Genomic DNA, 23,455 nt, shown 5'->3' with positions numbered 1-23,455 from the left:
GAAAAACTTCTGCCAGGCAAAAACAAGTGGGTAATTGAGGAGAAGGGCACAGATGCCTTTATCACTAATTTCCCATCATCTGAATTGTTGAATCACATGGTCAACTGGGGTCCTATGGATACAAAGACAGTGAAAGGGAAAATTCGTTTTGAAAAAGGAGTTGAAAATGAAGTTTATAAATATGAGATTGACAAGGTTTGGGTTCAGTTTCGTGGCTTACCAAAAGAATTGCGAGAATTTCCTATTCTTTGGGCAATTGGCTCAATTTTAGGTGTATCTCGTGCCGTTGACATGAAATTCACAAAGAAATTTGGAAGGTCAAGAATAAAAGTAGCCGTACTTGATCCTGATCTTATCCCAGACCTAGTGGATATAGTTATTGGGGATTTTGTTTATGAGCTACAATTTCGTGTTGAGACGGATATGACCGTCGGTGAGCCAGAGGTAATTGATATGGATACTAATATGGATGAAGATAAACCTGCAGAGGATAAGGAGCCTGAAAATATGGATGAAGATGGCAAGAAGTTTGAGAATCCATCTACTGATAACGCTAATGCTTCTGATCAGCTGCCACCTGGTCCAGGCGTGTCAAGTGGACAGCAGCCCGGTTCCAACTCAGCAGCAGTGAAGTCTAGTAAAAAACCTATGATAATACTTCCTCCAAGTGGGGTGACATCAGATGGATCCGCACATCGGATGGCTGATCTGATGCCTACCAAGGATGACTCTGGCCTCTTCAGTAAGTCTCGGGTTCAAAACAGTGGGACAGCTTCGCCAGTGAGAGCTAGTAAAAGGAATGCGTCAACTTCGGATCAAGACTCGTTGGAGAAGGCAACAAAATTGAAAGCCCGAAGAAATTTGGATTCTTCTTCAGGCAAAGGTAAAGGATCTCAACCTCCCTCTTTCAGTACTCTTGATGATTCTGCTTTTTTAGCTAGAGCTAATTCTTTAGGGGTGGTTCTTGGTAATAATGAGCAAGAAGTGTCGCACTCTATAAATACTTTTAGAGATTTAGAATTTCTTAGACTGGAAAAGGTTGACCAACAAGCTGCTGGGAATAGTTGCGTGTTGGATGTTGCCTCTTCAGTTTGTTCTTTAGAAGATAATCTGGAGTTACAAACTTTGAATTTGATTTGCTCAGAAATTTCTGAAGGCCTAGGTGATGGGGGCTGTGACGTTTACAAACCCCTGTATCACAAAAAACAAAGGCACGCTCAAAGAATAGGAAAAAAAATAATACAAAGCAATCTAGATGAAAGGAATATTTTGGAATTGTAACGGTTTTGCTGATACTAAGAAGTATAGATTTTTATCTGACTTAACAAAAGAAAAATGCCTAGATTTTATTGCTTTATCAGAAACCGGCAGAGCCAATTTTTCGCAATCCACCTTGAATAATATTTGCGCTGGTAGAGATTTTTTTGTGGCATTGCATGGGGCCAAAGGGTCGGTCTGGTGGCATGCTTCTAGGAATAAATTTGGTTTCTTTTGATATTGGTGAAATTGAGGAAGGTGACTTCTCTATTCGGTTCAAGGTTCGACATAAGGAAGACGATTTTAAGTTTAACCTGATTTCAGTTTATGGGCCGGCTCAAGTGGATCTGAAATCTAAATTCTTATCTGAAGTAGTACGAATATGTTCAAAAGACACCCTACCTATTGTTATAGGTGGTGATTTTAACATTATTCGTAGTCCTGACGAGAAAAATAATGTTAGTTACAATGATAGATGGCCTTTTCTTTTTAATGCGGTAATTGATTATTTGAATCTCAGAGAAATAGAAATGTCAGGTAGAAATTTTACTTGGGCCAACCACTTACAAAACCAGACTTTTGAGAAGTTAGATAGAATTTTGGTTTGTACAGAGTTTGAATCCAAATACCCGCATACCACTGTACATGCTCTATCGAGAGAGATATCTGACCACACTCCGTTGTTATTAAGCACAAATAATGCATCCTCATCTTACCAATCTCAATTTAAATTTGAATTGGGTTGGTTGTTGAGGGAGGGATTTTGTGACTTGGTACGGGATGTGTGGGAAAGTGTGCTGGTTGAAGGCACTCCTTTAGAGAGGTGGCAAGCTAAGATCAGAAGGTTACGCCAATATCTCAGAGGATGGGCTAAAAATATAAGTGGTGCATATAGAAAAGAAAAACAAATGTTATTAAATAAACTTGACGAATTAGATAAAAAGGCAGAAAGTTCTTTGCTTGATGAAATGGAATTAAATTTAAAACATGTCTTAAATGAAAGGCTAGCTGAATTACTTCGAGAGGAGGAACTTAAATGGTACCAAAGGGCTAAGGTGAAACATCTGTTGGAAGGGGATGCAAATACTAAATACTATCATCTGTTGGCAAATGGTAGACACCGAAAAACTCATATTTTCCAGTTGGAGGATGGAAACAATACAATTAGTGGTGATGCTCAACTCAAAAAGCATATTACTAACTATTATAAGAATTTGTTTGGCCCCTCGGAAAGCTCTCCTATATTCCTCAATGAGCAACAGATTGAGGATATCCCTCAGGTATCTGTACTGGAAAATGAGTACTTGATAGATGATTTTTCTGAATCTGAAGTAAGGGCTGCGATTTTCCAAATGGAACATAACAAGGCACCTGGCCCAGATGGCTTTCCTCCTGAGTTTTATGAGGTTTTCTGGAATCTAATAAAAGTTGATCTGATGGCTCTATTCAAGGAATTTCATCAGGGGCATTTGCCTTTACAAAGTTTAAACTTTGGAACAATAATCCTTGTACCAAAAACGAAGGATGCGAAAGTGATTCAACAATACAGACCAATCTGTTTGTTGAATGTCTCTTTCAAAATCTTCACAAAAGTAGCAACCAATAGACTGAATACTATTGCCCAAAAGATCATTAGACCAACTCAAACAGCCTTCCTTCCAGGAAGAAATATCATGGAGGGAGCGGTAATTCTCCATGAAACATTACATGAGTTACATTAAAAAAAACAGGACGGGATCATTTTTAAAATAGATTTTGAAAAGGCATATGATAAGGTAAAATGGAGCTTCCTACAACAAACTCTAAGGATGAAAGGGTTCTCACAAAAGTTTCGTACCTGGGTTGAGCAGTTCACGCAAGGCGGGAATGTTAATATCAAGGTTAACGATCATCTAGGATCCTACTTCCAAACAAAAAAAGGTTTACGACAAGGAGATCCAATGTCCCCGATACTATTTAATATAGTGGTGGATATGTTGGCCATTTTGATTGCTAGAGCAAAGGAAGCAGGTCTAGTAGAAGGGGTCATCCCTCATCTTATTCAAGATGGTTTGTCTATCCTCCAGTACGCAGATGACACAGTGATTTTTATGAGCCATGACGTTGAGAAGGCAGTAAATATGAAACTGGTTCTTACTACCTTCGAGCAACTATCAGGACTTAAAATAAACTTTCATAAAAGTGAAATCTTTTGTTTTGGTAAAGCAAAAGAGCAAGAAGTGTTCTATTCACAACTATTTGGATGTGATATTGGGACATACCCCTTTCGTTATTTAGGCATACCGATGCATACTAGAAAATTAAGCAATAAAGATTGGCAAATAATTGAGAATAGAATTGAAAATAGACTCAGTGGTTGGAAAGGAAAATTGCTCTCGACAGGAGGCCGTTTAGTTTTAATAAACTCGGTGCTTTATAGTCTACCGATGTTTATGATGTCTTTTTTTGAAATCCTAAGAGGGGTGCTAGAAAAAATTGAATGTTACAGATCAAGATTTTATTGGCAGAATGACCAACACAAACGAAAATATAGATTAGTTAAATGGAAAATTTTGTGCCAGCCAAAAGTACAAGGTGGCTTAGGAATACAAAATCTAGATTTACAAAATAAATGTTTATTGAGTAAATGGCTTTTTAAATTGTTAAATGAAGATGGTATGTGGCAGGAACTCTTGAGGAATAAATATGTCAAAGACAAAACTGTAGGGAGCTGCGTCAAAAAAACAACAGACTCCCATTTTTGGAAAAGTCTGATGAATGTTAAAGACACTTTTTTCAGTCTTGGTTCTTTCAAGGTGAAAGACGGAACACAGACACGATTCTGGGTTGACATTTGGCTAGGCAATCAACCACTTAAGGACAAATTCCCTGGGTTGTTCAACATAGTGAGAAGGAAACAAGATTCTGTAGCAAAAGTACTTAGCTCAATCCTACTAAATATTTCTTTTCGTCGGAATCTAGTGGGCAGAAACCTAAGGGATTGGCACAGAATTGTTGCCTCTTTACATGATGTGAGCTTACAGGAGGGTACAAATGTGTTTGTGTGGTCTTTACAATCATCAGGAAATTTTTTCCGTCAAATCTATGTATGATGCGTTGATTAACAATGGGGTTAGAGTGTCACAGGAAATATGGCAAATTAAAATTCCTACAAGAATAAATTTTTTTTGCGGTATCTAAAAAAAGGTGTGACTTTAACTAAAGACAACCTTGCTCGACGAAATTGGAATGGCGATACAAGGTGTAGTTTATGTCACTCACCAGAAAGTATTCAACATCTCTTTTTCGATTGTTTTTATGCCAAATTCTTGTGGCGCGCTGTACATTTAATGTTTGGAATACCACCTCCGCAGAGTATAGATGACTTGTTTAACTGGTGGTCTAAGATGGGTGGTAACAAATATAATTCGTTGTTATTGACTGCAGCATCAGCTTTGTGTTGGGCAGTTTGGATAACAAGAAACGAGGTGGTTTTTGACAAATGTAAACCAAAATCTTTTTTGCAGGTTCTTTTCAGGGGAACCCACTGGCTCCGTCAATGGGCAAAACTGCAGCGGCGTGATGATCATCAGGATCAGCTGTTGTTTGCAAGCCAACATCTGGAGACATCAGCTTTGCACTTCTTTGCTTCCAAGAGGTGGTTGTCAAATAGGTCTATTGGTTTCGCTTAGTCAAAAAACTGTACTTCGTTTTAAGATCACTTTATGGCTCATATGCCGGCCTATGGGCTAAACTTTGTAATAATTGGTCTGATTCTACCAGTTGGTAGATGAAGCCGGGTATGAACTATCCTTTATCTAAAAAAAATCATAATATACAATTTAAATATTCGGATATGGATACGGTATTGGATATTGAATATTCGGAGATATGAATAGATCTGAACCCTTCTAAACGAATTCAGTCTTAAATACGATCAGAAAATATCTATACTGGTTTTATCCTCTGCGTTTACGCAATGGCCAACCACCGTAGAATTGTGATGCCGAAGCCTGAAAGGAATAGATGGCTGACGCAGCTCTGAAAGTTAAGCAGATGGGAATGGGATGGTATTAGCAGCGCCACTCATCTAAAACCAAATTTATGATTCTCATCGGCAGTCTTCACACGAGTCTTCACGCGAATATACCTCGTCTTCCACCGGATCGGCAGCTGATCGACCTTGGAGAAAACTCGACCAGCTGCTCTGATGCGCTTAGATCAAGAGGATTCGAACGTCGCTGCAATCACAGCCGCCCTGACGATGTACTGAACTACTGCAATCATCAGCCGCCTGTTCGTCTCTCCGGTTATTCTCATTTCTATGATCCAATCCATCGTATTCGTCATTTCGTCCTCGATCTTTCTTTTACGAGTTGATTCTTGCATGCAGGAGGGCTAGCTTGGGAGCATGAAGATCTACTGATTCCCCACTCCCCAACAAAATCTTCAGCATGTCGAAGCCAACCTCACCCTCCTGCTGGCCTCTATGTCCACCAACGACTAGCGTGGTTGACTCCTTATTTCTCGCAAAGCAGGGCAAGCAAAACAATGGGTTTCCTTCCAATCCACAGAATCATCTTGCTGTGTTTTTGTTCGTTACTGCCTCCTCCTGTATCATCAGACAGCCGTCTTCTTCCCAACAAGCCGCTCACTGTTGGAAGCACACTCATCTCCGATGATGGCACTTTTGCCCTGGGCTTCTTCTCCCCGTCCAACTCGACCCAAAAACACTACTTCTACGTTGGTATATGGTACAACAAGATCCCCAAGGACAACGTCGTGTGGGTTGCCAATCGCGCAACGCCAGTCACCGATCCTTCCTCTGCAACACTTGCCCTGACAAATACATCCAATCTTGTTCTGTCCAGTACTAACAGCCAGATGCTTTGGACGGCAAACATCAGCTCTGCATCGGAGACCACCGCTGGAGAAGCCACGCTTGACAACACTGGGAATTTCATCCTTCGGACATCCGAGGGCGTCGTCTTATGGCAAAGCTTCGATTACCCGGCCGACACCCTTCTCCCTGGCATGAAATTTAGGGTCACCCACCACTGGCGGACACAGTATATGGACATGGGTGTACAGATGTACACCCAATAATTTTGAGAAAAAAATTACAGGCACTATACATTTGTATGTATTGTACATATAAGTAGACCAAATTATGTATATTTGATCCAAGTAAAGGAGTGTTTGATTGAAGGGACTAAAGTTCAATAGGTATTGTAGCATATTTGTAACTATAGCAATTAATGTCTAATTATAGACTAATTAGGCTTAAAAAATCATCCCACAAATTATTCTTTAGCTGTGTTTTTAGTTTCGTAAATACTATATTTAATACTTCGTGCATATATCCAAACATTCAATGTGATAGAGATTAAAGTTTAATGTGGGTAACCATACAGGACCTAAGAGTAAAAAGGCCACGTTTCTTGCCTCCTCCCCTCCACTATCTAGCTAGGTCTGACTGCTAGCTCAAAAAGCAAACTCATGGAGGGAACCAGCCAACCAGGAGTGATGGCCTCTGCTCGTCCGTGACGGTGCCTCAAGCACTTGCCCTGCCTACTTGAACTCACCTTTCCCAATCGACCAAAAAATTTTGTTTCCCATCTGCACCGCTCGGCCACCTACGGTTTGATTTCAATGGTATTGGCGCAAAGTCGGCACCAGTAGGCAGCATGACAGCCGCACAGAGAACACACCATGACACAATTAAATTTGTAATGTTCCTTTATCAGTTGAGACTTCACAAATACTATATATTAACTAATTAATTATACTAATGTACTAAATCTCAAGTACTGTTTGTTTTAATTTTATATATACTATAATGGTTTGGTTTTGTATCTATGTACACCATGTACACCCAATCTTCAATTCCTGCGTCCGCCACTGTCACCCAAAACAGACATGCACTGCAGCGCCTGGTTTCTTGGAATGGTCCCCAAGACCCAGCCCTGGGCAGCTTCTCCTATGGTGCGGATCCTGAGGAGTTCCTGCGGCACTTTATCTGGAATGGCTCGAGACCATCCTGGAGAAGTCCAGTGTGGAGTAGCTACTTGGAAGTTGGGCCATATATGGAAAGTATCAAGTCCACTATCTACTTAACAGTAAGCAATGACGATGGTGAGGTCTATATGTCCTTTGGCATACCCGGTGGCTCCTCATCGTCAACTGTCATCAAGATCAAAATGGACTACTCAGGAAAGATAGAAATCCTGATCTGGAACAGCAACATTTTGGAGTGGGATGTCCTGGAGGCAGAGCCTAGCCATGAATGCAGTACATATGGATATTGTGGTCCGTTTGGGTACTGTGATAACACAGAGCCTAATGCGACATGCAAGTGTCTCGACAGTTTCGAGCCAATAAGCAACAAAGACGCGAGCAATGGAAAGCTTCCGGAAGGATGCCGCCGCAAGGAGACATTATGTGAAGAAAATACTAGTTTCCTAACTTTGACGACCATGAAGATTCCGGACAAGTTCGTGTATGTCAAGAATAGAAGCTTTGACGAATGCACAGCGGAATGTGCTAGCAACTGCTCCTGCATAGGTTACGCTTATGCCAATATGGGCACCATGGCTATCAATGGGGATGACACAAGGTGCCTATTATGGATGGGTGATTTGATTGACACAGAGAAGCGCATTGGAGGAGAAAATCTTTACATTCGAGTAAACAGATCAAGTGGTACTGCTTCTCTTTCTTTCTCTGCAGGTCCACAGAGGACCAATCATATGCTCGTTCTGCTCCACACAGCATCACCAGCATGAATTAGCTCTAAATAATAATTAGTGGAAGCAAAAGAAAACAGAGTTGACCTAAGATTTGATAATACCTAGTATATATGAGTTTAAACTTTAAAGAGGATAAAAGGTGCATTCATTTTGACCATATTGTCTGCTTAAAAACTACAAAAAAAAAGTACTCAAGGTAGCTTCTTTAAGAAAAGGTCGGTGAAAATTATGTTTGTTGATTGCCATCATTAAGGTCAACAGTTCTGACAAAACACCGCAATTACATAAGTCCTATGCTGATATTAACGTCATGTTCTGAGGTATTGAAAGCACATCACCCCTAACTAGGTTCACATTGTAGTGTAAATATTAAAGCGCTTTCGTAAGATAGTTTCTGAGTTCACAATTTATAGGCTGCATGGAGTTGGCTTTAAGTTGAAGTAAATTACAGTCTTATAAAGGCACCTTCATGTGTTTGCTTATGTTATTTCTGCCTTTGTTTATAATGTACATCATGATGAGCAACTATATGGTAACAAAATCAACACTTTGATAAAAGAAATTTAAGGTATTTTAAACATCAAGCAAAAAATTCCTTGCCTGCCTAATAATGCTAATATAATGCCAGACTAAGTAATGTGATTGTTCATCTGGTTTTGCATGTACATTCATACCTGTGAGAAATATTTGGTTTGCTGTCTAATTAAGCACAGTTTATTATCCCCTTTATGTGTCAATTTTGGACAGATAAAAAGAGGAGCAATATCCTGAAAATTATTCTTCCAGTTGTATCAAGTTTGCTCATACTCATATTCATGTGGCTTGTTTGGACCTGTAACTCACGAGGTACATGTTCACTAATTCCTACTATCGTTGTGTATTTTCCCCAGGAATGTCTGCATATGTTCTCTATTTCATATGCAGTCTACTTTTATTAGCTTTAACATTGTATCATTATTCCTGTCAGCCAAACAAAGAAATAAGAAAACATGGAAGAAGATAATATCAGGAGTTTTGAGCATTTCTGATGAGCTCGGGGATGGTAAGCTTCTCTCTATTAGCTTCAGAGAAATTGTACTAGCAACAGACAAATTTTCTAGCACCAACATGCTTGGACACGGAGGTTTTGGACATGTTTATAGGGTAATGATTAATAATTTCTTACAGTAGAAACCGCTGTATTTCACTATTTCCTACTGGTTTGATCTAATAAATATGCAAATATGCGATTCTGCAGGGAACATTAGAATGTGGTAAAACAGTTGCTGTGAAAAGGCTTAGTAAGGGTTCTGGCCAGGGGGTATTGGAGTTCAGAAATGAAGTACTTCTCATCGCCAAGTTGCAGCACAGAAACCTAGTTAAACTTCTTGGTTTCTGCATTCATGGAGATGAGAAACTATTGATATATGAATACTTATCAAACAAAAGTTTGGATGCCTTTCTTTTCAGTATGTTTTGCGTTTTCTTGCCAAATTTCAGTAATTATTAATTAAATCAACAAGCATGGCTGATGTTATCCCTCAATTTGTGTTACTGCTGGCAGATTCCACAAGAAAACCATCGCTTGATTGGTCAACAAGATTCAATATAATCTTAGGGATAGCTAGAGGACTTCTTTATCTTCATCAAGATTCAAGGCTGAAGATAATCCATAGGGATCTCAAAGCAAACAACATATTATTGGATGATGAAATGAGCCCCAGGATATCTGATTTTGGTATGGCAAGAATTTTTTATGGCAACCAGCAACAAGGAAATACCGACCGCGTTGTTGGCACATAGTGAGTGATATATATTACATTAATGAGCTTTATGATATTGTTCTTGTGCATGAACCAGAATAAGTTTGGTTTTTAATAATGGGCAATATTTCAAACAGTGGTTACATGTCGCCTGAATATGCTTTGGAAGGTGTGTTTTCTGTCAAGTCTGACGTGTATAGCTTTGGAGTTTTAGTTCTAGAGATTGTGAGTGGCTCAAAGATCATCTCTACGCACATGACAGAAGATTATCCCAACCTTATAGCCCGTGTAAGTATTATGAAATACTCAAATAACTGCAATTTATTGTAGATTTGTATCTTGATGGATGGGACATGATCGATGCAGGCTTGGAGCTTATGGAAGGATGGGAATGCAAAAGAATTTGTTGACTCATCCATTGTGGATAATTGTTCACTTGATGAGACTTCGCAGTGCATCCATATCGGGCTCTTGTGTGTTCAAGACAACCCAAATTCTCGGCCATTCATGTCATCAATTTTGTCAGTTCTGGAGACTGGAGATATATCACTTCCACCTCCAAAACTGCCAACATATTTTGCAGAAAGGAATCATGGAACTGACGGAGCAGCAGAAGCTGTTGTGAATTCTGCAAATAGTATGAGTGTTACAGAGTTGGAGGGACGCTAGAAGTATAATTCCTGCAAATACCAATTGGGGCTGGTTCAGTTGTTCCGGAACAAGCCCAGGAACCGTTCCTGCTGACGATGGTTGTTCAAATTAACAAAGCAATCTACCCTGGAGGTCATCCTGTAGCAACCGAACATGCCCTTAGTAAGGTTGACTATTTTTTTTTCAGCTGTGTAAGACATAAGAAAGCCACATTTTAATTTACATAATATGCGGTAGATTTGATAGTACATTTCTGCATCAATGGCTTTCATATCAAATGGGAGAAGTGTAGAAGGAACAACAGTAGTGGAATGATCGATTATATTGGTGAGCCTTGTGACCGGATTATATAGGAGTACATTGCTTATGGAACAAAAAGCCTCCCTTAGAGATATAAGGCAATACATGATGCTAATCTTCCATATCTAGAGATATCCCAATATATATACTATTACTATAACAGGAAGAACACTGTTCTCTGTAAATAGGCCCATCGTTAAGAATTCGAAATGCTTCAATATACCATGCTTAAAGCAGATACCCCCACATAGTAAAATATTTATAATGTGGGATTCTTCTAGCATAGACCTCATGAAATTCTTGTGCTCCAAGATAGGGCCTTAGAGTTTACTACTTGTATAAAGTGACAATAATCCATATAATATTGAGTACTTTTCAGTTAGGCCCTTTCTGGTTTGACAGCGGTAGAGCGGGCATTGCTTTCACCAACAACAAAAAAAAAGTAAAAACTGCACAATTTGAGTTAAATGAACATTATATTCTGAACAGGCAGCTGTTACCTGTGTGTGGCAGAAAGGATGAATGCTGGGCAGTAGAGGCAGCAGCGTGTGCTGTGCTTGTGCCTCTGGCTGGCCAGCCCATGGCGCGGTGGGAAAACGGCAGCGGCTGGAAATGCGTCGGGCCGGCTGGGGGCGAGAGGACGGCACAGATGAACTGCAGCTCTGCTGGAACCCATCTCTGGGGTGCACGCACGCGGCCGCGGGACGACCACGTCGCCAAGCTGGGCAGTTCGGCAAATCCTACGTTCGGGGGGAGATTATGGTGAGTGGCTGGCCTGGTTTCTGGTTTGGTTTGGCCGCAAGTCCTCCTCCACCAGACCAAAAACAGAGGCCCCGGCATACCGGAACTGGAAGTCGTTGAGGTTGTTTGACAGTTCACTATATATATGCTCCCGTCCCGTCCTTGTCCCGGACGCTCCACTCACGATCACAACCACAATCACATCAGGAAAGCAAGCACCCAACCCGCAAGTCAGAATGCGGTTGACGCTCAGCCCTGCGAGGACGACGGCGAGGAAAGCCGCGGCGCCGACCGCGGCAGCGCACGCGCGGTCCGCGAGCGAGCCGTGCCACCCGGCGCTCGCACGCCTCCACGGCACCGTCCGCGCGCTCAGGGCGTGGTCCAGGTCCTGCGGCAGCGGTAGCGGCAGAGCCGTGGACGGCCTCGCGCTCCTGGAGGCCGTCCTGGCCGCGCTCGGCGACCTGCTGGCCACGCCGCGCGCCGCGGCGGCGATCCACCACGCCGCCGACGACGACCAGGTCCTCGACGGCCTCCTCGTGCTCGCGGACGCGTACGGCACGTTCGAGTCGGCGCTGCTCGCGGCGAAGCAGACGCTAGCGGACGCGCAGGCCGGCGCCCGCCGCGGGGACGGCGCGGTGGTCGCCGCGTCGGTGCGCGCGCACAGGCGGACCGAGAAGGAGCTGCACCGCCTCGCCGCCACGATGCGGCACGCCGCCTCGAGGCGTGCGGCGCCGGTGCCCAGCGTGGTAGCGGACGCCACGGACACTGAAGTGGTCATTGTGGTGGCAGAGGCGACCGTGGCCGCGGCGGAGGCCTCGGCGATCGTCTTCTCCGGGTGCGCGGACATGTCGCCGGACGTGTCGGCCATGGTACGAACGGTGCCTTCGCACAAGTGGCTGGCGAGGCTGGGCGTCGCACCGGGGGGCACGAAAGTAGCGCCGGAGATGGCGCCAGCGGCATTGCAAAGGCTGGAGGAGCTAGAGGGCCGCATTGCCGGGCTGGAGAGCGAGAGCCAGAAGGTGTTCAGGAGGCTGCTGCAGGCTAGAGTTCTGCTCCTCAACATCCATAACCCATTGTAATTACTTTGACTGTGCTGCAGTCAAGATTTCAGAAGATCAAACTAGGAAATGTGCAGATTAGTATCAGCTGGGCAAATATGTCACTCTTGGCCTCTTGCGCAGAATAGAATCATCTCCTTCCGCTCACGTGGTATTAACTTTGATCAACGAAGAACAAAACTTGGTTCTCACTTCATTTCAAATTTTAGGCGTAGTATAACACTAAGATCCATGCGCATCTTATAAAAAGAAACCAAATGAGAGTGAGGGTACTGCAAAATCTGGAGCCAATCTCTCCAACCCCATCAGGCTGATTACTGGAAGAAAAAAATATTTTAAAATTATTATAACAATGGCTACAGCGAAGAAAAGACACAACTGAAGTAATAAGGTATATGAAGATACAACTGCAACGAAGGAGAGTAACCACCAATCTCCAGCACAGAGATTGGCTGGTACATTTGCTGGACACAAAATTGTTATCTATGGACAAACAGCTAGCAACACCGCAGCACCTTTTATATCTTACACTGCCCCTATCCTATTCGCCTATTAGAAGGTGCCCGACTATCTCTCAATTAGCGATAATATAGGATTATTCAACCATCATCTCTTCTTAATATTTGAATATCAGGCACTAGTTTTGTGATGCCAACCAGCAGGAAACCTTGTGATTCATAGGCGTTCAATGTTAACACACCAGAGTAGGCTTAACTGTCGAAAGGATAAACTTATATCGCACAAATAAGGAACTCAAAGCTGAAATGGCAATGTAGATGGCTGAAGCCCTGGAACAACATGTGTTTGCACATCTTGCTGGCCCTGTCGAAACTAAGACTGCTGCAGAAACAACCAGGGTTGCAAAATTTTCTGAAGAATGCCTGGCTCTTCAATTCAGGCAATGTTTTATTCAAATAAGAAAATTCAGGCAATGCCGCGCAACCAGGGAATGTGATGGTTGAACTTCAGCCCATAGCCATAACCAAAAGTACCTCCGCCAGACCAAACTGAAGAACTAGATCAAACTCATGAATCCTAACAAATTACCTGGAATAAAGCAACCTTTGCAGAATGATTTGTCAGGATAAAGCAACCTTTGAGAGGTTCAACCTTCCCTCATGAATCTTGAACTACCAATATGCCACAATTATGTCCATGACAGTTGAAACATGACTTTTGTGTTCCAAGCATCAAATGCCACAACTATGTCCATGGCACTACCTCTATCAACTATGTCATACCACTCTGAAAATCCATGCACCTTCTCATTTGGTTATCTCCAGCACACAAACCTCCTGCTCATGGCACCATCAATCCATTCTCCATCAGAAGTGCGCAAGCACCGTTGAAAATGGCTTACTGACATGATTTCCCATGAAGTTGACAACATCCTTCTACTGTTACTTCTCCGATACATCCAACAAGCAATCCTCATGCTTAACAAAATCATCACCACTCCCTCTGGCATCAGCAGTGGCACCAGAAGCCATGTTGGCACTTGAATTAGCATTCCCAAGACCACGTCGACGCAAGAGCATGAGCTCGACGAGTTTGACCCTTGCCTCAGAGACATCATTCGACTCAACAAGCTTTCCACGATCATACATCTCCCTCAGAAACACCGTGTGCTGCTTTCGTTTCGCCGAGAGGTAGAATATCCCAGGGTGATCCAAGAACACGTCCCGGACATTGACCTCGATCCCAAACCACTTCCTGAACTGACTGAACTTCTCCACCTCCACCATCTTCTCCACGGTCAGGCTGAGGAACTCGTGGGCAATCCCTACCGCCCTCTTCTCCATCTTCCTCCTTGCCAACTTCGACACCCTCTTGCTCCCTCCACCCCTCGGACTGACGACCTGATACGGGCCGGTGTAAGGCAGCAGCTGCCACTCCTTCACCTTTTTCCGATACTCCTTGGTCAGCCTGAACCCCGGCGGAAACTGCAGCTTGAAGGCGTACCTGTCCGGCCGGGTCTTCTCCACCGCCGGGGTGAATTCCTCAGTCGCCGGATCGGCGACGAGGTGGAGAATGTGGGTGTTGGGCTCGTCGGGATTGGGGGCAAGGCGGAAGAGGTGCGGGTGCCCCTCGACGACGGAGTCCTCGAAGTCGTCGGGGAGGGCGAGCTCGCGCCAGACGCGGAAGACAGCGCGGAGGGGCAAGGAGCGGCTGACCGACATGGCGAGGAGGCGGTGGAGCGTCCGCGCCGCGTCGGCGGGGGAGCTGGCGACTGCGAGGAGGCCCGCGGCGGCGGGGGTCAGGGACAGCGAGAGCGGGAGCGGGGCGCGGAGGTGGAACACGCGCGGGAAGAGGCGGAGGAAGTGGAGCGGGCCGCGGCGGTGGAGGCGGAGCGGGAGGCGGCGCGCGAGGTCCGGCAGCGCGAGCGGCTCGGGGCAGGCCCGCAGCGCGTCGATCAGCGGCGACGCCGCGACGAGGGGCAGGTGCGCCGTCGCGAGCCGCTCGAAGGTGTGGTCCAGGTGCCGCGCCGCCACGTGCTGCGCCGAGGTGGTCTTGCCCCGCGCCAGCAGCAGCCGCGCCGCCGCCACCCGTAGCGACAACGGCATGGGGACGCCCCGCGTCGGCGCGTCCGGCTCCGGCCGGGACCGGCGCGGCTGGAAGTGGAGCCGTGCCCAGTGCCCTTGCGACACAGGCGCTGCCGCGTCGTGGGCTGATGGGCCGATCTGCAGGTACTACGTGGGCCGTTGGGCTGAGTGGTCTCAGCGTGTGGAGATCCAGCTGCCTGCCAGGCCTAAGGGTTTCGGTGCGGCGGAGTCCACCATACTCTCTGTTCTATTTTTTTTAGGAAACTGGTGGGGAGTCCACCATATTCGCCGCCGAGGTAGATTCGCCGTCAACGAAAATTTCAAACGATCCCCGGAGGCCGGGCGGAGACCTGGTTTTTTTCTACCGGCGCCGGAAACCTCTCGGCGGCTGTTGCGTGGATCATCTCCTCTTCGTCGCCCTCTTCGAGTTCTGCAGTTGAGCATCTCATCAGGTGAGAGCTGTACGCGGTTGATCTTTTATTTGTTGTCGCTACTGTTCTGTTGCGGAAACTGGAATTGCTCTTCGCACTGCGTGGGAAGTGGGGTGAAGATCGGTGACCGAGGGACTCCTGTTCTTGTTCTTGGATCCTGTGAAAGAGGGGGGGGGGCTGTGCTCGAGGAACCCTCATCAGGAGGGAACACGATGCGGGTTCCAAAAGGAGTGATGCGCCATTGCGTGTGTTCACTTTTCCCGCTTTTTCTGGAGATTCCATCCATGACATTCTCTTTCCTTTCCTTTTTCTGTGGTTTATTACTATTTCGTTGATAAAGAAAATATGTGCTTCTACCATGCTTAAAAAAAACATTGTCTACATATAAAGAACCAGGATATGTCTTACTGTGTTCTGCAGATTTTCTAACTGTGTCATCAAACAATGCACCTCTGAATGTCTATCAGCTTTGCTGCTATAGTTAAGTATTTTCTTGATAAATTATAGAAACAAAATTGAATTCAGAAAAGCTGTGACCACTCTAGCAGGAAACATACCTTTTTTTTCACCAAGAAGAAAATACTAGGCTCGCTTTCTAAAGTTGAATTCAGGAATTAGCTGTACTCTCTCGGTATAGGATTTAGATGTTATTTTGGAAAAGGTTTAGGTCAAACAATAGGAATATAAATCATCAATAACTTTTAATAAATTATTATTGAGTTTGTAAATGTGAAAATTATATGAATAGATTTGTCTTGTAAAATACTTCATAAAAGTATACATATATTATTTTTTCTAAATATTTTTATAAAAATAAGAGATCAAAATTGTATTTTAGATATCGTGTTGCTGTCGTAAATGACATCTAAATCCTATACCGGGCAAGTATATAGACAAGGATCCAAGGAACCATGTCATTCATTATTTGTCGGTGAAATCCTTTGCAAACTATCAGGCCAAAGGTAGGCCACGCCATGAACATGAACCATCAGAGGGATGCATCAGTCATGGCCTGTGGTCCCTGCTTTTTATTGCACCGACACTATCCAAGCTTGCCATCAGCCCATCACAAAAACTGCATTTTTTTTCCTTCCACATGGGGTTTTCTATTTCTCAAGTCAAAAGAAAAAAAGCAGAAAATGCTGGGAGCAAATGGAGGCCGTACAATCTCTCCCCATAACCCTCTGTGGTGCCCTTTCGCCATTGACCAAATCCTGTCCACCCTCCAATTCTCCATGCAGGCAAAGAACAAGGGGGGTGAACATCTCCTGCACCAGTGCGTGACGAGGAGATAAAAAAGGGCAACAGCTCAAAAGGAGAGCCTTTTGGTTTTACCCTGCTTCTACTGCAAACAACCATCATGGGCGGGCAAAGCTGCCCAGATCAATGATAGAGTGGGCGACAGTCGCGGAGCGAATTTGCTATGGTGACAAGGGAATACTGGGACATATATACATCGTTATAAGGTGGGTAATTCCAAGATTTATTGCAGCTCTCGTGTGGTTAATTTCGTTGTGTTCATTCATGTTTTTATTATTTCTTGGAATCGTGTGAAGGCTTTCTGTCTGACATTGACAATTGTTTTTGTCCCCTTCCAATGTAGTAGTCGGTTAAATTAGCCAACAGGATTGTTGGTGACATTTGTCTCGAAAAAGGATATCCTTTTCCTAATCCTAATTAAGTAGATACAATGTCCTAAACAAGTTGTTCAGCATGGCGCTCTCGGAGCAAAGCACCAATAATCCTCTGCTTGGAAAAGGCAGCTGATTGGTGTTTGTTTGTTGCCTAAGGCCGTGTTTACTTCCTGAGCGAAAAAATTTCGCGTCACTGTAGCACTTTCGTTTGTTTGTGAAAATTATTGTCCAATCATGGACTAATTAGGCTCAAAAGATTCGTCTCGTAAATTTCGACCAAACTGTATAATTAGTTTCTATTTTTATCTATATTTAATACTCCATGCATGCGTCTAAAGATTCGATGTGACGGGAAATCTTGAAAAATTTTGTGTTTTTGGTGGAAGTAAACAAGGCCTAAAGAGCCAAACAAGAAAAATAAAAATTAGATTCTTGAAATGTCAAAGATTGTTCAGAAACCAATAGTCCAGAAATTTTGTTCAGAAACCAATATGTCAGAAATCTAGAGCATATTTCTCGTCATGGTCCATGCATACACAGTCCAAAGGATAGAGAAACGTCACATTCGTGCTAGAGGCCTAATTCCAAGGACCGAAGACTATTTCATCTTAGAAATCATCTTCCTCCGAGGATCCACTGCTCTCGCTGTCTCTGGGGTCTCCATAGGCAGGCATTGCTCCAACACCATTACCACGTGAGCAAGGACAGGCCGTGGTCTCGCCTCGCCCTCGGTGGCTGCCCGCTTTTTCCTTCCCACCAATTCCACCCTATTTTTATGCTCATGTCGGCCTGATCTTTCCGGGTGTGGCCTCCATCTTTATTTATGAAAGGGAGGACAGGGTTAGCTGGGGCGCTGCTGACATGTGAGCGTGTTCGGCATCACGCCACCACTTCACTCCCTCACCACTGGCTCTTCTCAGTGCCTGCCTCACTAACCTCACCATTGCTGAAGTGCAGAGCTCGCATAAATAGGCAGGACCCGTGGTGCTACTCTCCTGTCCCCTTGCGGCCTTCCCCCCCTCTGGAGCTTGGGGGGTACTCTGCCTCTTCTTCGTCGTCTTGGCGTCCTCCGGTGCGCGGCCTCCCTGAGCTGGCTTCTTGTTCGCAGGTCAGGTCCCTCCGCTGATTTCGTTTCGTGCGCTTTGTTTCTTGGAGGGGATGGATCCATACGGAAATGCAACGGCTCCCGCTCAGGAGCATTGATGGGGTCTGATTCCCATTTCGTTTGGATTCATTGGCATGGGCTGGTGCTCAGCTACCATTGTTGTGTGCCTTCTGATTTGCCTTTTGCTGGGAATCTGTACTGTTTATCCTCCTTTGCCCTTTATGCTAGAAGGACATACTTGCCTTCAGCAAGAAGCATAGTCTGCTGTTTTTATTTGGGCGTAGCTTGCATACGATTCTGCACAGTTTTCTCCTCTCGGGCGAAGCAAAACCTTTTGGAGATTTTTATCACGATCTGAGGCTCTGATTGTTAATCTTTTCCTCTGGCTGCTTCTTCTAACTTGTTTTTATGGGTTAGGTTGGTAATTGGTGCTCTTTAGTTTTGGGCAAACATAAATTCAGGTGTTGTTCAGAAATCAGATCAAGCAAATCTGCTATCTCCATCTCCTTCCGCTTTCTGAATTTTATATTTTTATCGTTCCAAGTTCTAAAGTCGTAGCTAGCCACAGAAATTTACTGCCAGTGTTCAAACTAGTTAGTTTTGATCTCACCAAACGGTACTGTGATTGTGCCCAAAAACCTCACTGAAGCATGGTAAATTACTAAATTTCAAATCTTGATACTTTCTTAGATTTCTTTCACTGCGTGTAGTACCCTATGCCTTCATCTTCTGTGTTCATCTCAATTGCTCAAATCAAAGACGTGTAGCCTAAATTTGTCAGTTTAACCCCTCTACTATGAACTCTGTGAGCTGTTCCTAAATTTGGTGCCTTTGTTCATTAGATCAAATTAAATTCTGTTGACACCTCACTGGTTCTTGGAACTGCAGGAGCCATGGCGAAGGAATACCCAGCTTCTCCCAAAGCCCAGCAGCTGCAGGAATCCAAGAAGCAGCGCCTGACATACATCCTTGTTGTAAGCGCGCTCTGCATTGCCTTCTACGTCCTTGGCGCATGGCAGAACACCACGCTTCCAAAGCCCATAGGCAACTCGGGGATCACCCGGGTTGGCTGTGATCCCACAACTGCCTCCACGACACAGTCCTCTGGCTCTGTGCCGTCGTTTGGGCCAGGCTCCGGTGAGGTGCTTGACTTTGATGCACACCACCGGCTCACCATCAACAACACGGACGGCGATGGGGAACTGCAGCAGTTTCCGGCATGCCCTCTCAATTTCAGTGAGTACACGCCGTGTGAGGACCGTAAGCGCGGGCGGCGGTTCGACCGTGCCATGCTAGTGTACCGGGAGCGCCATTGTCCTGGCAAGGACGAGCAGGTCCGATGCCTCATCCCAGCACCGCCTGGGTACAGGACCCCCTTCAAGTGGCCTCATAGCAGGGACTACGCCTATTTCAACAACATCCCCCACAAGGAGCTCAGCATTGAGAAAGCAGTGCAGAACTGGATCCAGGTTGAGGGCGATAAGTTCAAGTTCCCTGGTGGTGGCACTATGTTCCCACGTGGTGCTGATGCCTACATAGATGATATTGATAAGCTCATCTCATTATCGGATGGCAAGATCAGGACCGCTGTTGACACGGGTTGTGGGGTAAGTGGAAGAATGCCTTGGTTTAGGTTCTAGTTGTGCGTTGTAATAGTGCTGATGGTTTTGTTGTTGAAGGTTGCTAGTTGGGGAGCTTACTTGCTGAAGAGGAACATCATTGCCATGTCATTTGCGCCAAGAGACACGCACGAAGCTCAGGTGCAATTCGCACTGGAAAGAGGTGTCCCTGCCATCATTGGTGTGATGGGGAAACACCGGTTGCCTTACCCATCTAGGGCATTTGATATGGCACATTGCTCTCGCTGTCTGATTCCTTGGTATGAACATGGTGAGTACTTCATCCTCTGCCATTTGATCCACTGTGTATCTTTTCTACTTTTTCAAGTTGTCCTTGGGTAGAAACGAACTGACTAGTGGATGTTCTCAAATTTCCTTTAGATGGGCTATACCTTGCTGAAGTCGATAGGATTCTAAGGCCAGGAGGATATTGGATTCTCTCGGGTCCTCCAATCAACTGGAAGACGCACCACGTGGGGTGGGAGAGGACAAAGGACGACCTCAAGCAAGAGCAAGACAATATTGAGGATATCGCGAGGAGCCTTTGCTGGAACAAAGTGGTTGAGAAGAGGGATCTCTCTATCTGGCAGAAGCCTAAGAACCACCTTGAGTGTGCCAACATTAAGAAGACATATAAGACACCCCATATCTGCAAGAGTGACAATCCTGATGCTGCTTGGTATAAAACCGCTTATCCAATAAAAATAGGTGTGATGATCCATTTAGTTGTCTATTACTTATTCCTTTGCCGTTCCATATACAGGTACAGACAGATGGAAGCCTGTGTTACTCCATTGCCTGAAGTAAGCAACCAGGGAGAAGTGGCGGGAGGAGCAGTGGAGAAATGGCCAGAGAGGGCATTCTTAGTTCCCCCCAGGATTAGAAGGGGCATGATTCCAGGATTGGATGCAAAGAAGTTTGATGAGGACAAGAAGTTGTGGGAGAAGAGGGTGGCATACTACAAGCGCATCATACCCATAGCAGAGAATAGATACAGAAATGTGATGGACATGAACGCAAACATGGGTGGGTTTGCTGCTTCTTTAGTGAAGTACCCTGTGTGGGTGATGAATGTCGTCCCTGTTAACTCTGACCGGGACACCCTTGGTGCAATATACGAGCGAGGCTTCATTGGCACATATCAGGACTGGTGTGAAGCTTTCTCAACGTATCCAAGAACCTATGACCTCTTGCATGCTGACAATTTGTTTAGCATCTACCAAGACAGGTGAGGAAATTCTGCACTTCACTCTTTATTTTAGCCATGTTCATGACATTACTGTTTGCTGTCTTCTTGTTACCTTTGTTTTGTTTGGCCATCATTTTGTCAGCCTTCAAAATCATAATCAATTGATAGTTTGCCGTAGCCTTTTAAGGAAGACATCAGCTTTTATCAAAATAATTTTTTAGTGATTTATGATTATGAGAAGATATTTGAGTTTTGTTCGGCACCTTATCATTTTTTTCAGTGCAACATGTTCACCTCTAATTAAATGTGAGATAGTCTTCAGCCTTGCCCATTTGATGACTGCATGTCCTGCAGTACAATTTACTGTTAATATTGCCTTTTTTTTGCGAACACTGTTAATATTGCCTTTAACACAGGACTCTAGTTTAACTGTTGTCCTGGTGTGTTTTTCTGACATATTTGTTATACTTCTACGGTTCTACCACTGCCCCTACTCTCATGTCTTCTGAAACTGACCTTGGTTATTCACAAGAGCTCCTCTGTCAGCAAGTGTGGGAGCATTGCTTCAGCTCTGAAATATCCATAATATATGGCACTTTTTACAATATACAGGCCCTCATGATGTGTTTTCTCCTAAACTTTTCAGGTGTGATATAACTGACATCCTCTTGGAGATGGATAGGATATTAAGGCCCGAGGGCACAGCTATCATCCGTGACACAGTTGACGTGCTCACGAAAGTCCAGGCAATAACCAAGCGGATGCGGTGGGAAAGCCGCATCATGGACCACGAGGATGGCCCCTTCAATCCAGAGAAGGTCCTCATGGCGGTTAAGACGTACTGGACTGCCAAAACGGAGGAGGAGCATTAGCACACAGGCGACACGGCTCACTGAAAACCTGAACCAGGCTTGTTCTACCAGTTGGGAGGATGGCATCAGGGTTTTGCCGTCTCAGTGTAGTATGGGACCGCCTGGTCACATGTTCCTTTCACCTTTCTGTAATTCTTTGTAGCTGCAATCAGATGAGAAGCTGAGGGAGGAGTTTGAGGGGTGATTGGACCTCTAGTTGATACAGGAAAAACGGTTTTGTAGCAGGGGAAGAATTCGCTGGTCTTGCATAGGTTCCTGGCCCTGTTCCACGAGGGGTTGAGCTAGGTTTTAGTCTGTAATATGATGGCACCGAGCAGGCAGTGTTACCGTATATTGGAGTGACACTAATAGTAATAGGTATTTATTCAGTTTTCCTCTTAATCTGAACACTGAAGTGCTTGAAAATTGAAATTGAAGGTTCATTTCTCATGCAACCAGATTTTGGTTGTTCCGGCATATAGTACCAGTCGATGGTCGCTGCTGTGGCTTCACTTGACAGATTCAAAAGGTTGTTCAATTTATCATCTTCTAGCCTGAAGTCTGAACGCACTATTGCTTCCCTGGCTTGGCCCATGAACATGTTCATCTGGGTCTTCTTTGTACAATTTCCCCGATTCTGCTGAACTCGTCAACAGGCAACAGCCCAAGAGGATTTGACGAAATGCCAGACGCTACGTATTTTCAGTGTCATTCATAATAAAGAAATGTCAAAACATAAAGCATACAAACTCGATCACTTGACTCATCTCCTTGCCTCCAACTCTTCAAGGCTTCCGGCGCACTACGCGAACAATTGAACATCTAAATTAGAGTCTAATGACCTGCCTTTTTTATTAGAAAAAACATAATGATTCTTTGTCCATTTCTTTTCTTTTCTTTTGCCTTAGTGTGCTTGCATGCGTCTTTATTCTTCATTCGCTTTACTAAAGCTCTGGCTTTCCTAATAGTGAAATTTCTTATGCCAAAGCTAAAAGCTAATGCTTGTCATTATGCCTTGACGCCGTCCGCTCTTGAGTCTTGAAAGATACGGCTAACAGATCCAACTTGTTCGCCTTTGTTGGCTAATTTCATGCCGACAAGTCAAAGAAGAAATAAAATTTCGCGAACACGCAACTTTGCGCGTTCATGAAGAGCAAAGTAAGTCAAAGAAGAAAATTGCCAAAATTCTGCGGTGTTTTTAGCAATCTTCTGCCGAGTGGGCAGTAATGAGCTTTGAAGCAAAAATATACAACAACAACCACAACAAAAAATGATTTTGTACATTGATACTATTTGTAGTCTCAGATGAACAAAGGGTTGCAACCTTCGTAATATATAGTATAGGTATGTTGGTGTTGTCTTATAGGCAACTCATAATACCATAACTCTTTAATTTGTGGATTAAAAAAAATATAAATTCGTGAGTACACAACCTTAAGATGATTTCATAGACAACTCAAATAATAAAAAAATTCCTCAATTTGTAGATTACAAATATGAATCAGTGTGTTATCTCTCTGTTCTAAAAAGAGTGCATGTCTTGTTTTCAAGGAGTCAATCAATCCTAAAATTAATTAGATGTACAGAAAATAGTACTGACATTTAT

The 23,455-nt window shown here is 44.2% G+C and overlaps 5 protein-coding genes across 9 annotated transcripts; 4 read left to right on the top strand and 1 right to left on the bottom strand.

Moving 5' to 3' along the window:
• On the top strand, positions 5,344-6,452 carry LOC8065177 (S-locus-specific glycoprotein S13). 2 transcript variants are annotated; one of them, XM_021451491.1, is made up of 2 exons: positions 5,344-5,532; positions 5,630-6,452. In XM_021451491.1, exon 2 carries the CDS (start codon positions 5,788-5,790, stop codon positions 6,340-6,342), a length of 555 nt encoding a protein of 184 aa, XP_021307166.1. In that variant the 5' UTR covers positions 5,344-5,532; positions 5,630-5,787; the 3' UTR covers positions 6,343-6,452. The 2 variants fall into 2 exon arrangements, with proteins under 2 accessions (XP_021307166.1, XP_021307165.1); XM_021451490.1 differs by having other exon boundaries at positions 5,344-5,545.
• LOC8065176 (G-type lectin S-receptor-like serine/threonine-protein kinase B120) lies at positions 7,334-10,640 on the top strand. The gene is made up of 7 exons (XM_021451493.1): positions 7,334-7,938; positions 8,733-8,831; positions 8,953-9,128; positions 9,223-9,433; positions 9,529-9,766; positions 9,865-10,015; positions 10,094-10,640. The coding sequence occupies exons 1-7, from the start codon at positions 7,383-7,385 to the stop codon at positions 10,394-10,396; spliced, it is 1,734 nt and encodes a 577-aa protein (XP_021307168.1). The 5' UTR covers positions 7,334-7,382; the 3' UTR covers positions 10,397-10,640.
• On the top strand, positions 10,472-12,502 carry LOC8065863. The gene is made up of 2 exons (XM_021451492.1): positions 10,472-10,545; positions 11,192-12,502. Exon 2 carries the CDS (start codon positions 11,656-11,658, stop codon positions 12,496-12,498), a length of 843 nt encoding a protein of 280 aa, XP_021307167.1. The 5' UTR covers positions 10,472-10,545; positions 11,192-11,655; the 3' UTR covers positions 12,499-12,502.
• Positions 12,796-15,096, bottom strand: LOC8065172 (protein ROOT PRIMORDIUM DEFECTIVE 1). The gene has a single exon (XM_021451489.1). It carries the CDS (start codon positions 15,039-15,041, stop codon positions 13,878-13,880), a length of 1,164 nt encoding a protein of 387 aa, XP_021307164.1. The 5' UTR covers positions 15,042-15,096; the 3' UTR covers positions 12,796-13,877.
• On the top strand, positions 15,335-22,307 carry LOC8065861 (probable methyltransferase PMT18). 4 transcript variants are annotated; one of them, XM_021451487.1, is made up of 8 exons: positions 15,335-15,472; positions 16,693-16,917; positions 18,043-18,193; positions 19,079-19,797; positions 19,870-20,080; positions 20,191-20,488; positions 20,573-21,037; positions 21,645-22,281. In XM_021451487.1, exons 4-8 carry the CDS (start codon positions 19,084-19,086, stop codon positions 21,868-21,870), a joined length of 1,914 nt encoding a protein of 637 aa, XP_021307162.1. In that variant the 5' UTR covers positions 15,335-15,472; positions 16,693-16,917; positions 18,043-18,193; positions 19,079-19,083; the 3' UTR covers positions 21,871-22,281. The 4 variants fall into 4 exon arrangements, with proteins under 4 accessions (XP_021307162.1, XP_002466953.1, XP_021307161.1 ...); XM_002466908.2 differs by lacking the exons at positions 15,335-15,472; positions 16,693-16,917 and adding an exon at positions 17,817-17,948; XM_021451486.1 differs by lacking the exons at positions 15,335-15,472; positions 16,693-16,917 and having other exon boundaries at positions 17,924-18,193; positions 21,645-22,307.

The sequence above is a fragment of the Sorghum bicolor genome, chromosome 1 (assembly GCF_000003195.3).
Source record: "Sorghum bicolor cultivar BTx623 chromosome 1, Sorghum_bicolor_NCBIv3, whole genome shotgun sequence".
Taxonomy (NCBI): Eukaryota; Viridiplantae; Streptophyta; class Magnoliopsida; order Poales; family Poaceae; genus Sorghum; species Sorghum bicolor.
The sequence above is the reverse complement of the archived record's forward strand: the minus strand, read 5'-3'. Positions and strand labels throughout refer to the sequence as shown.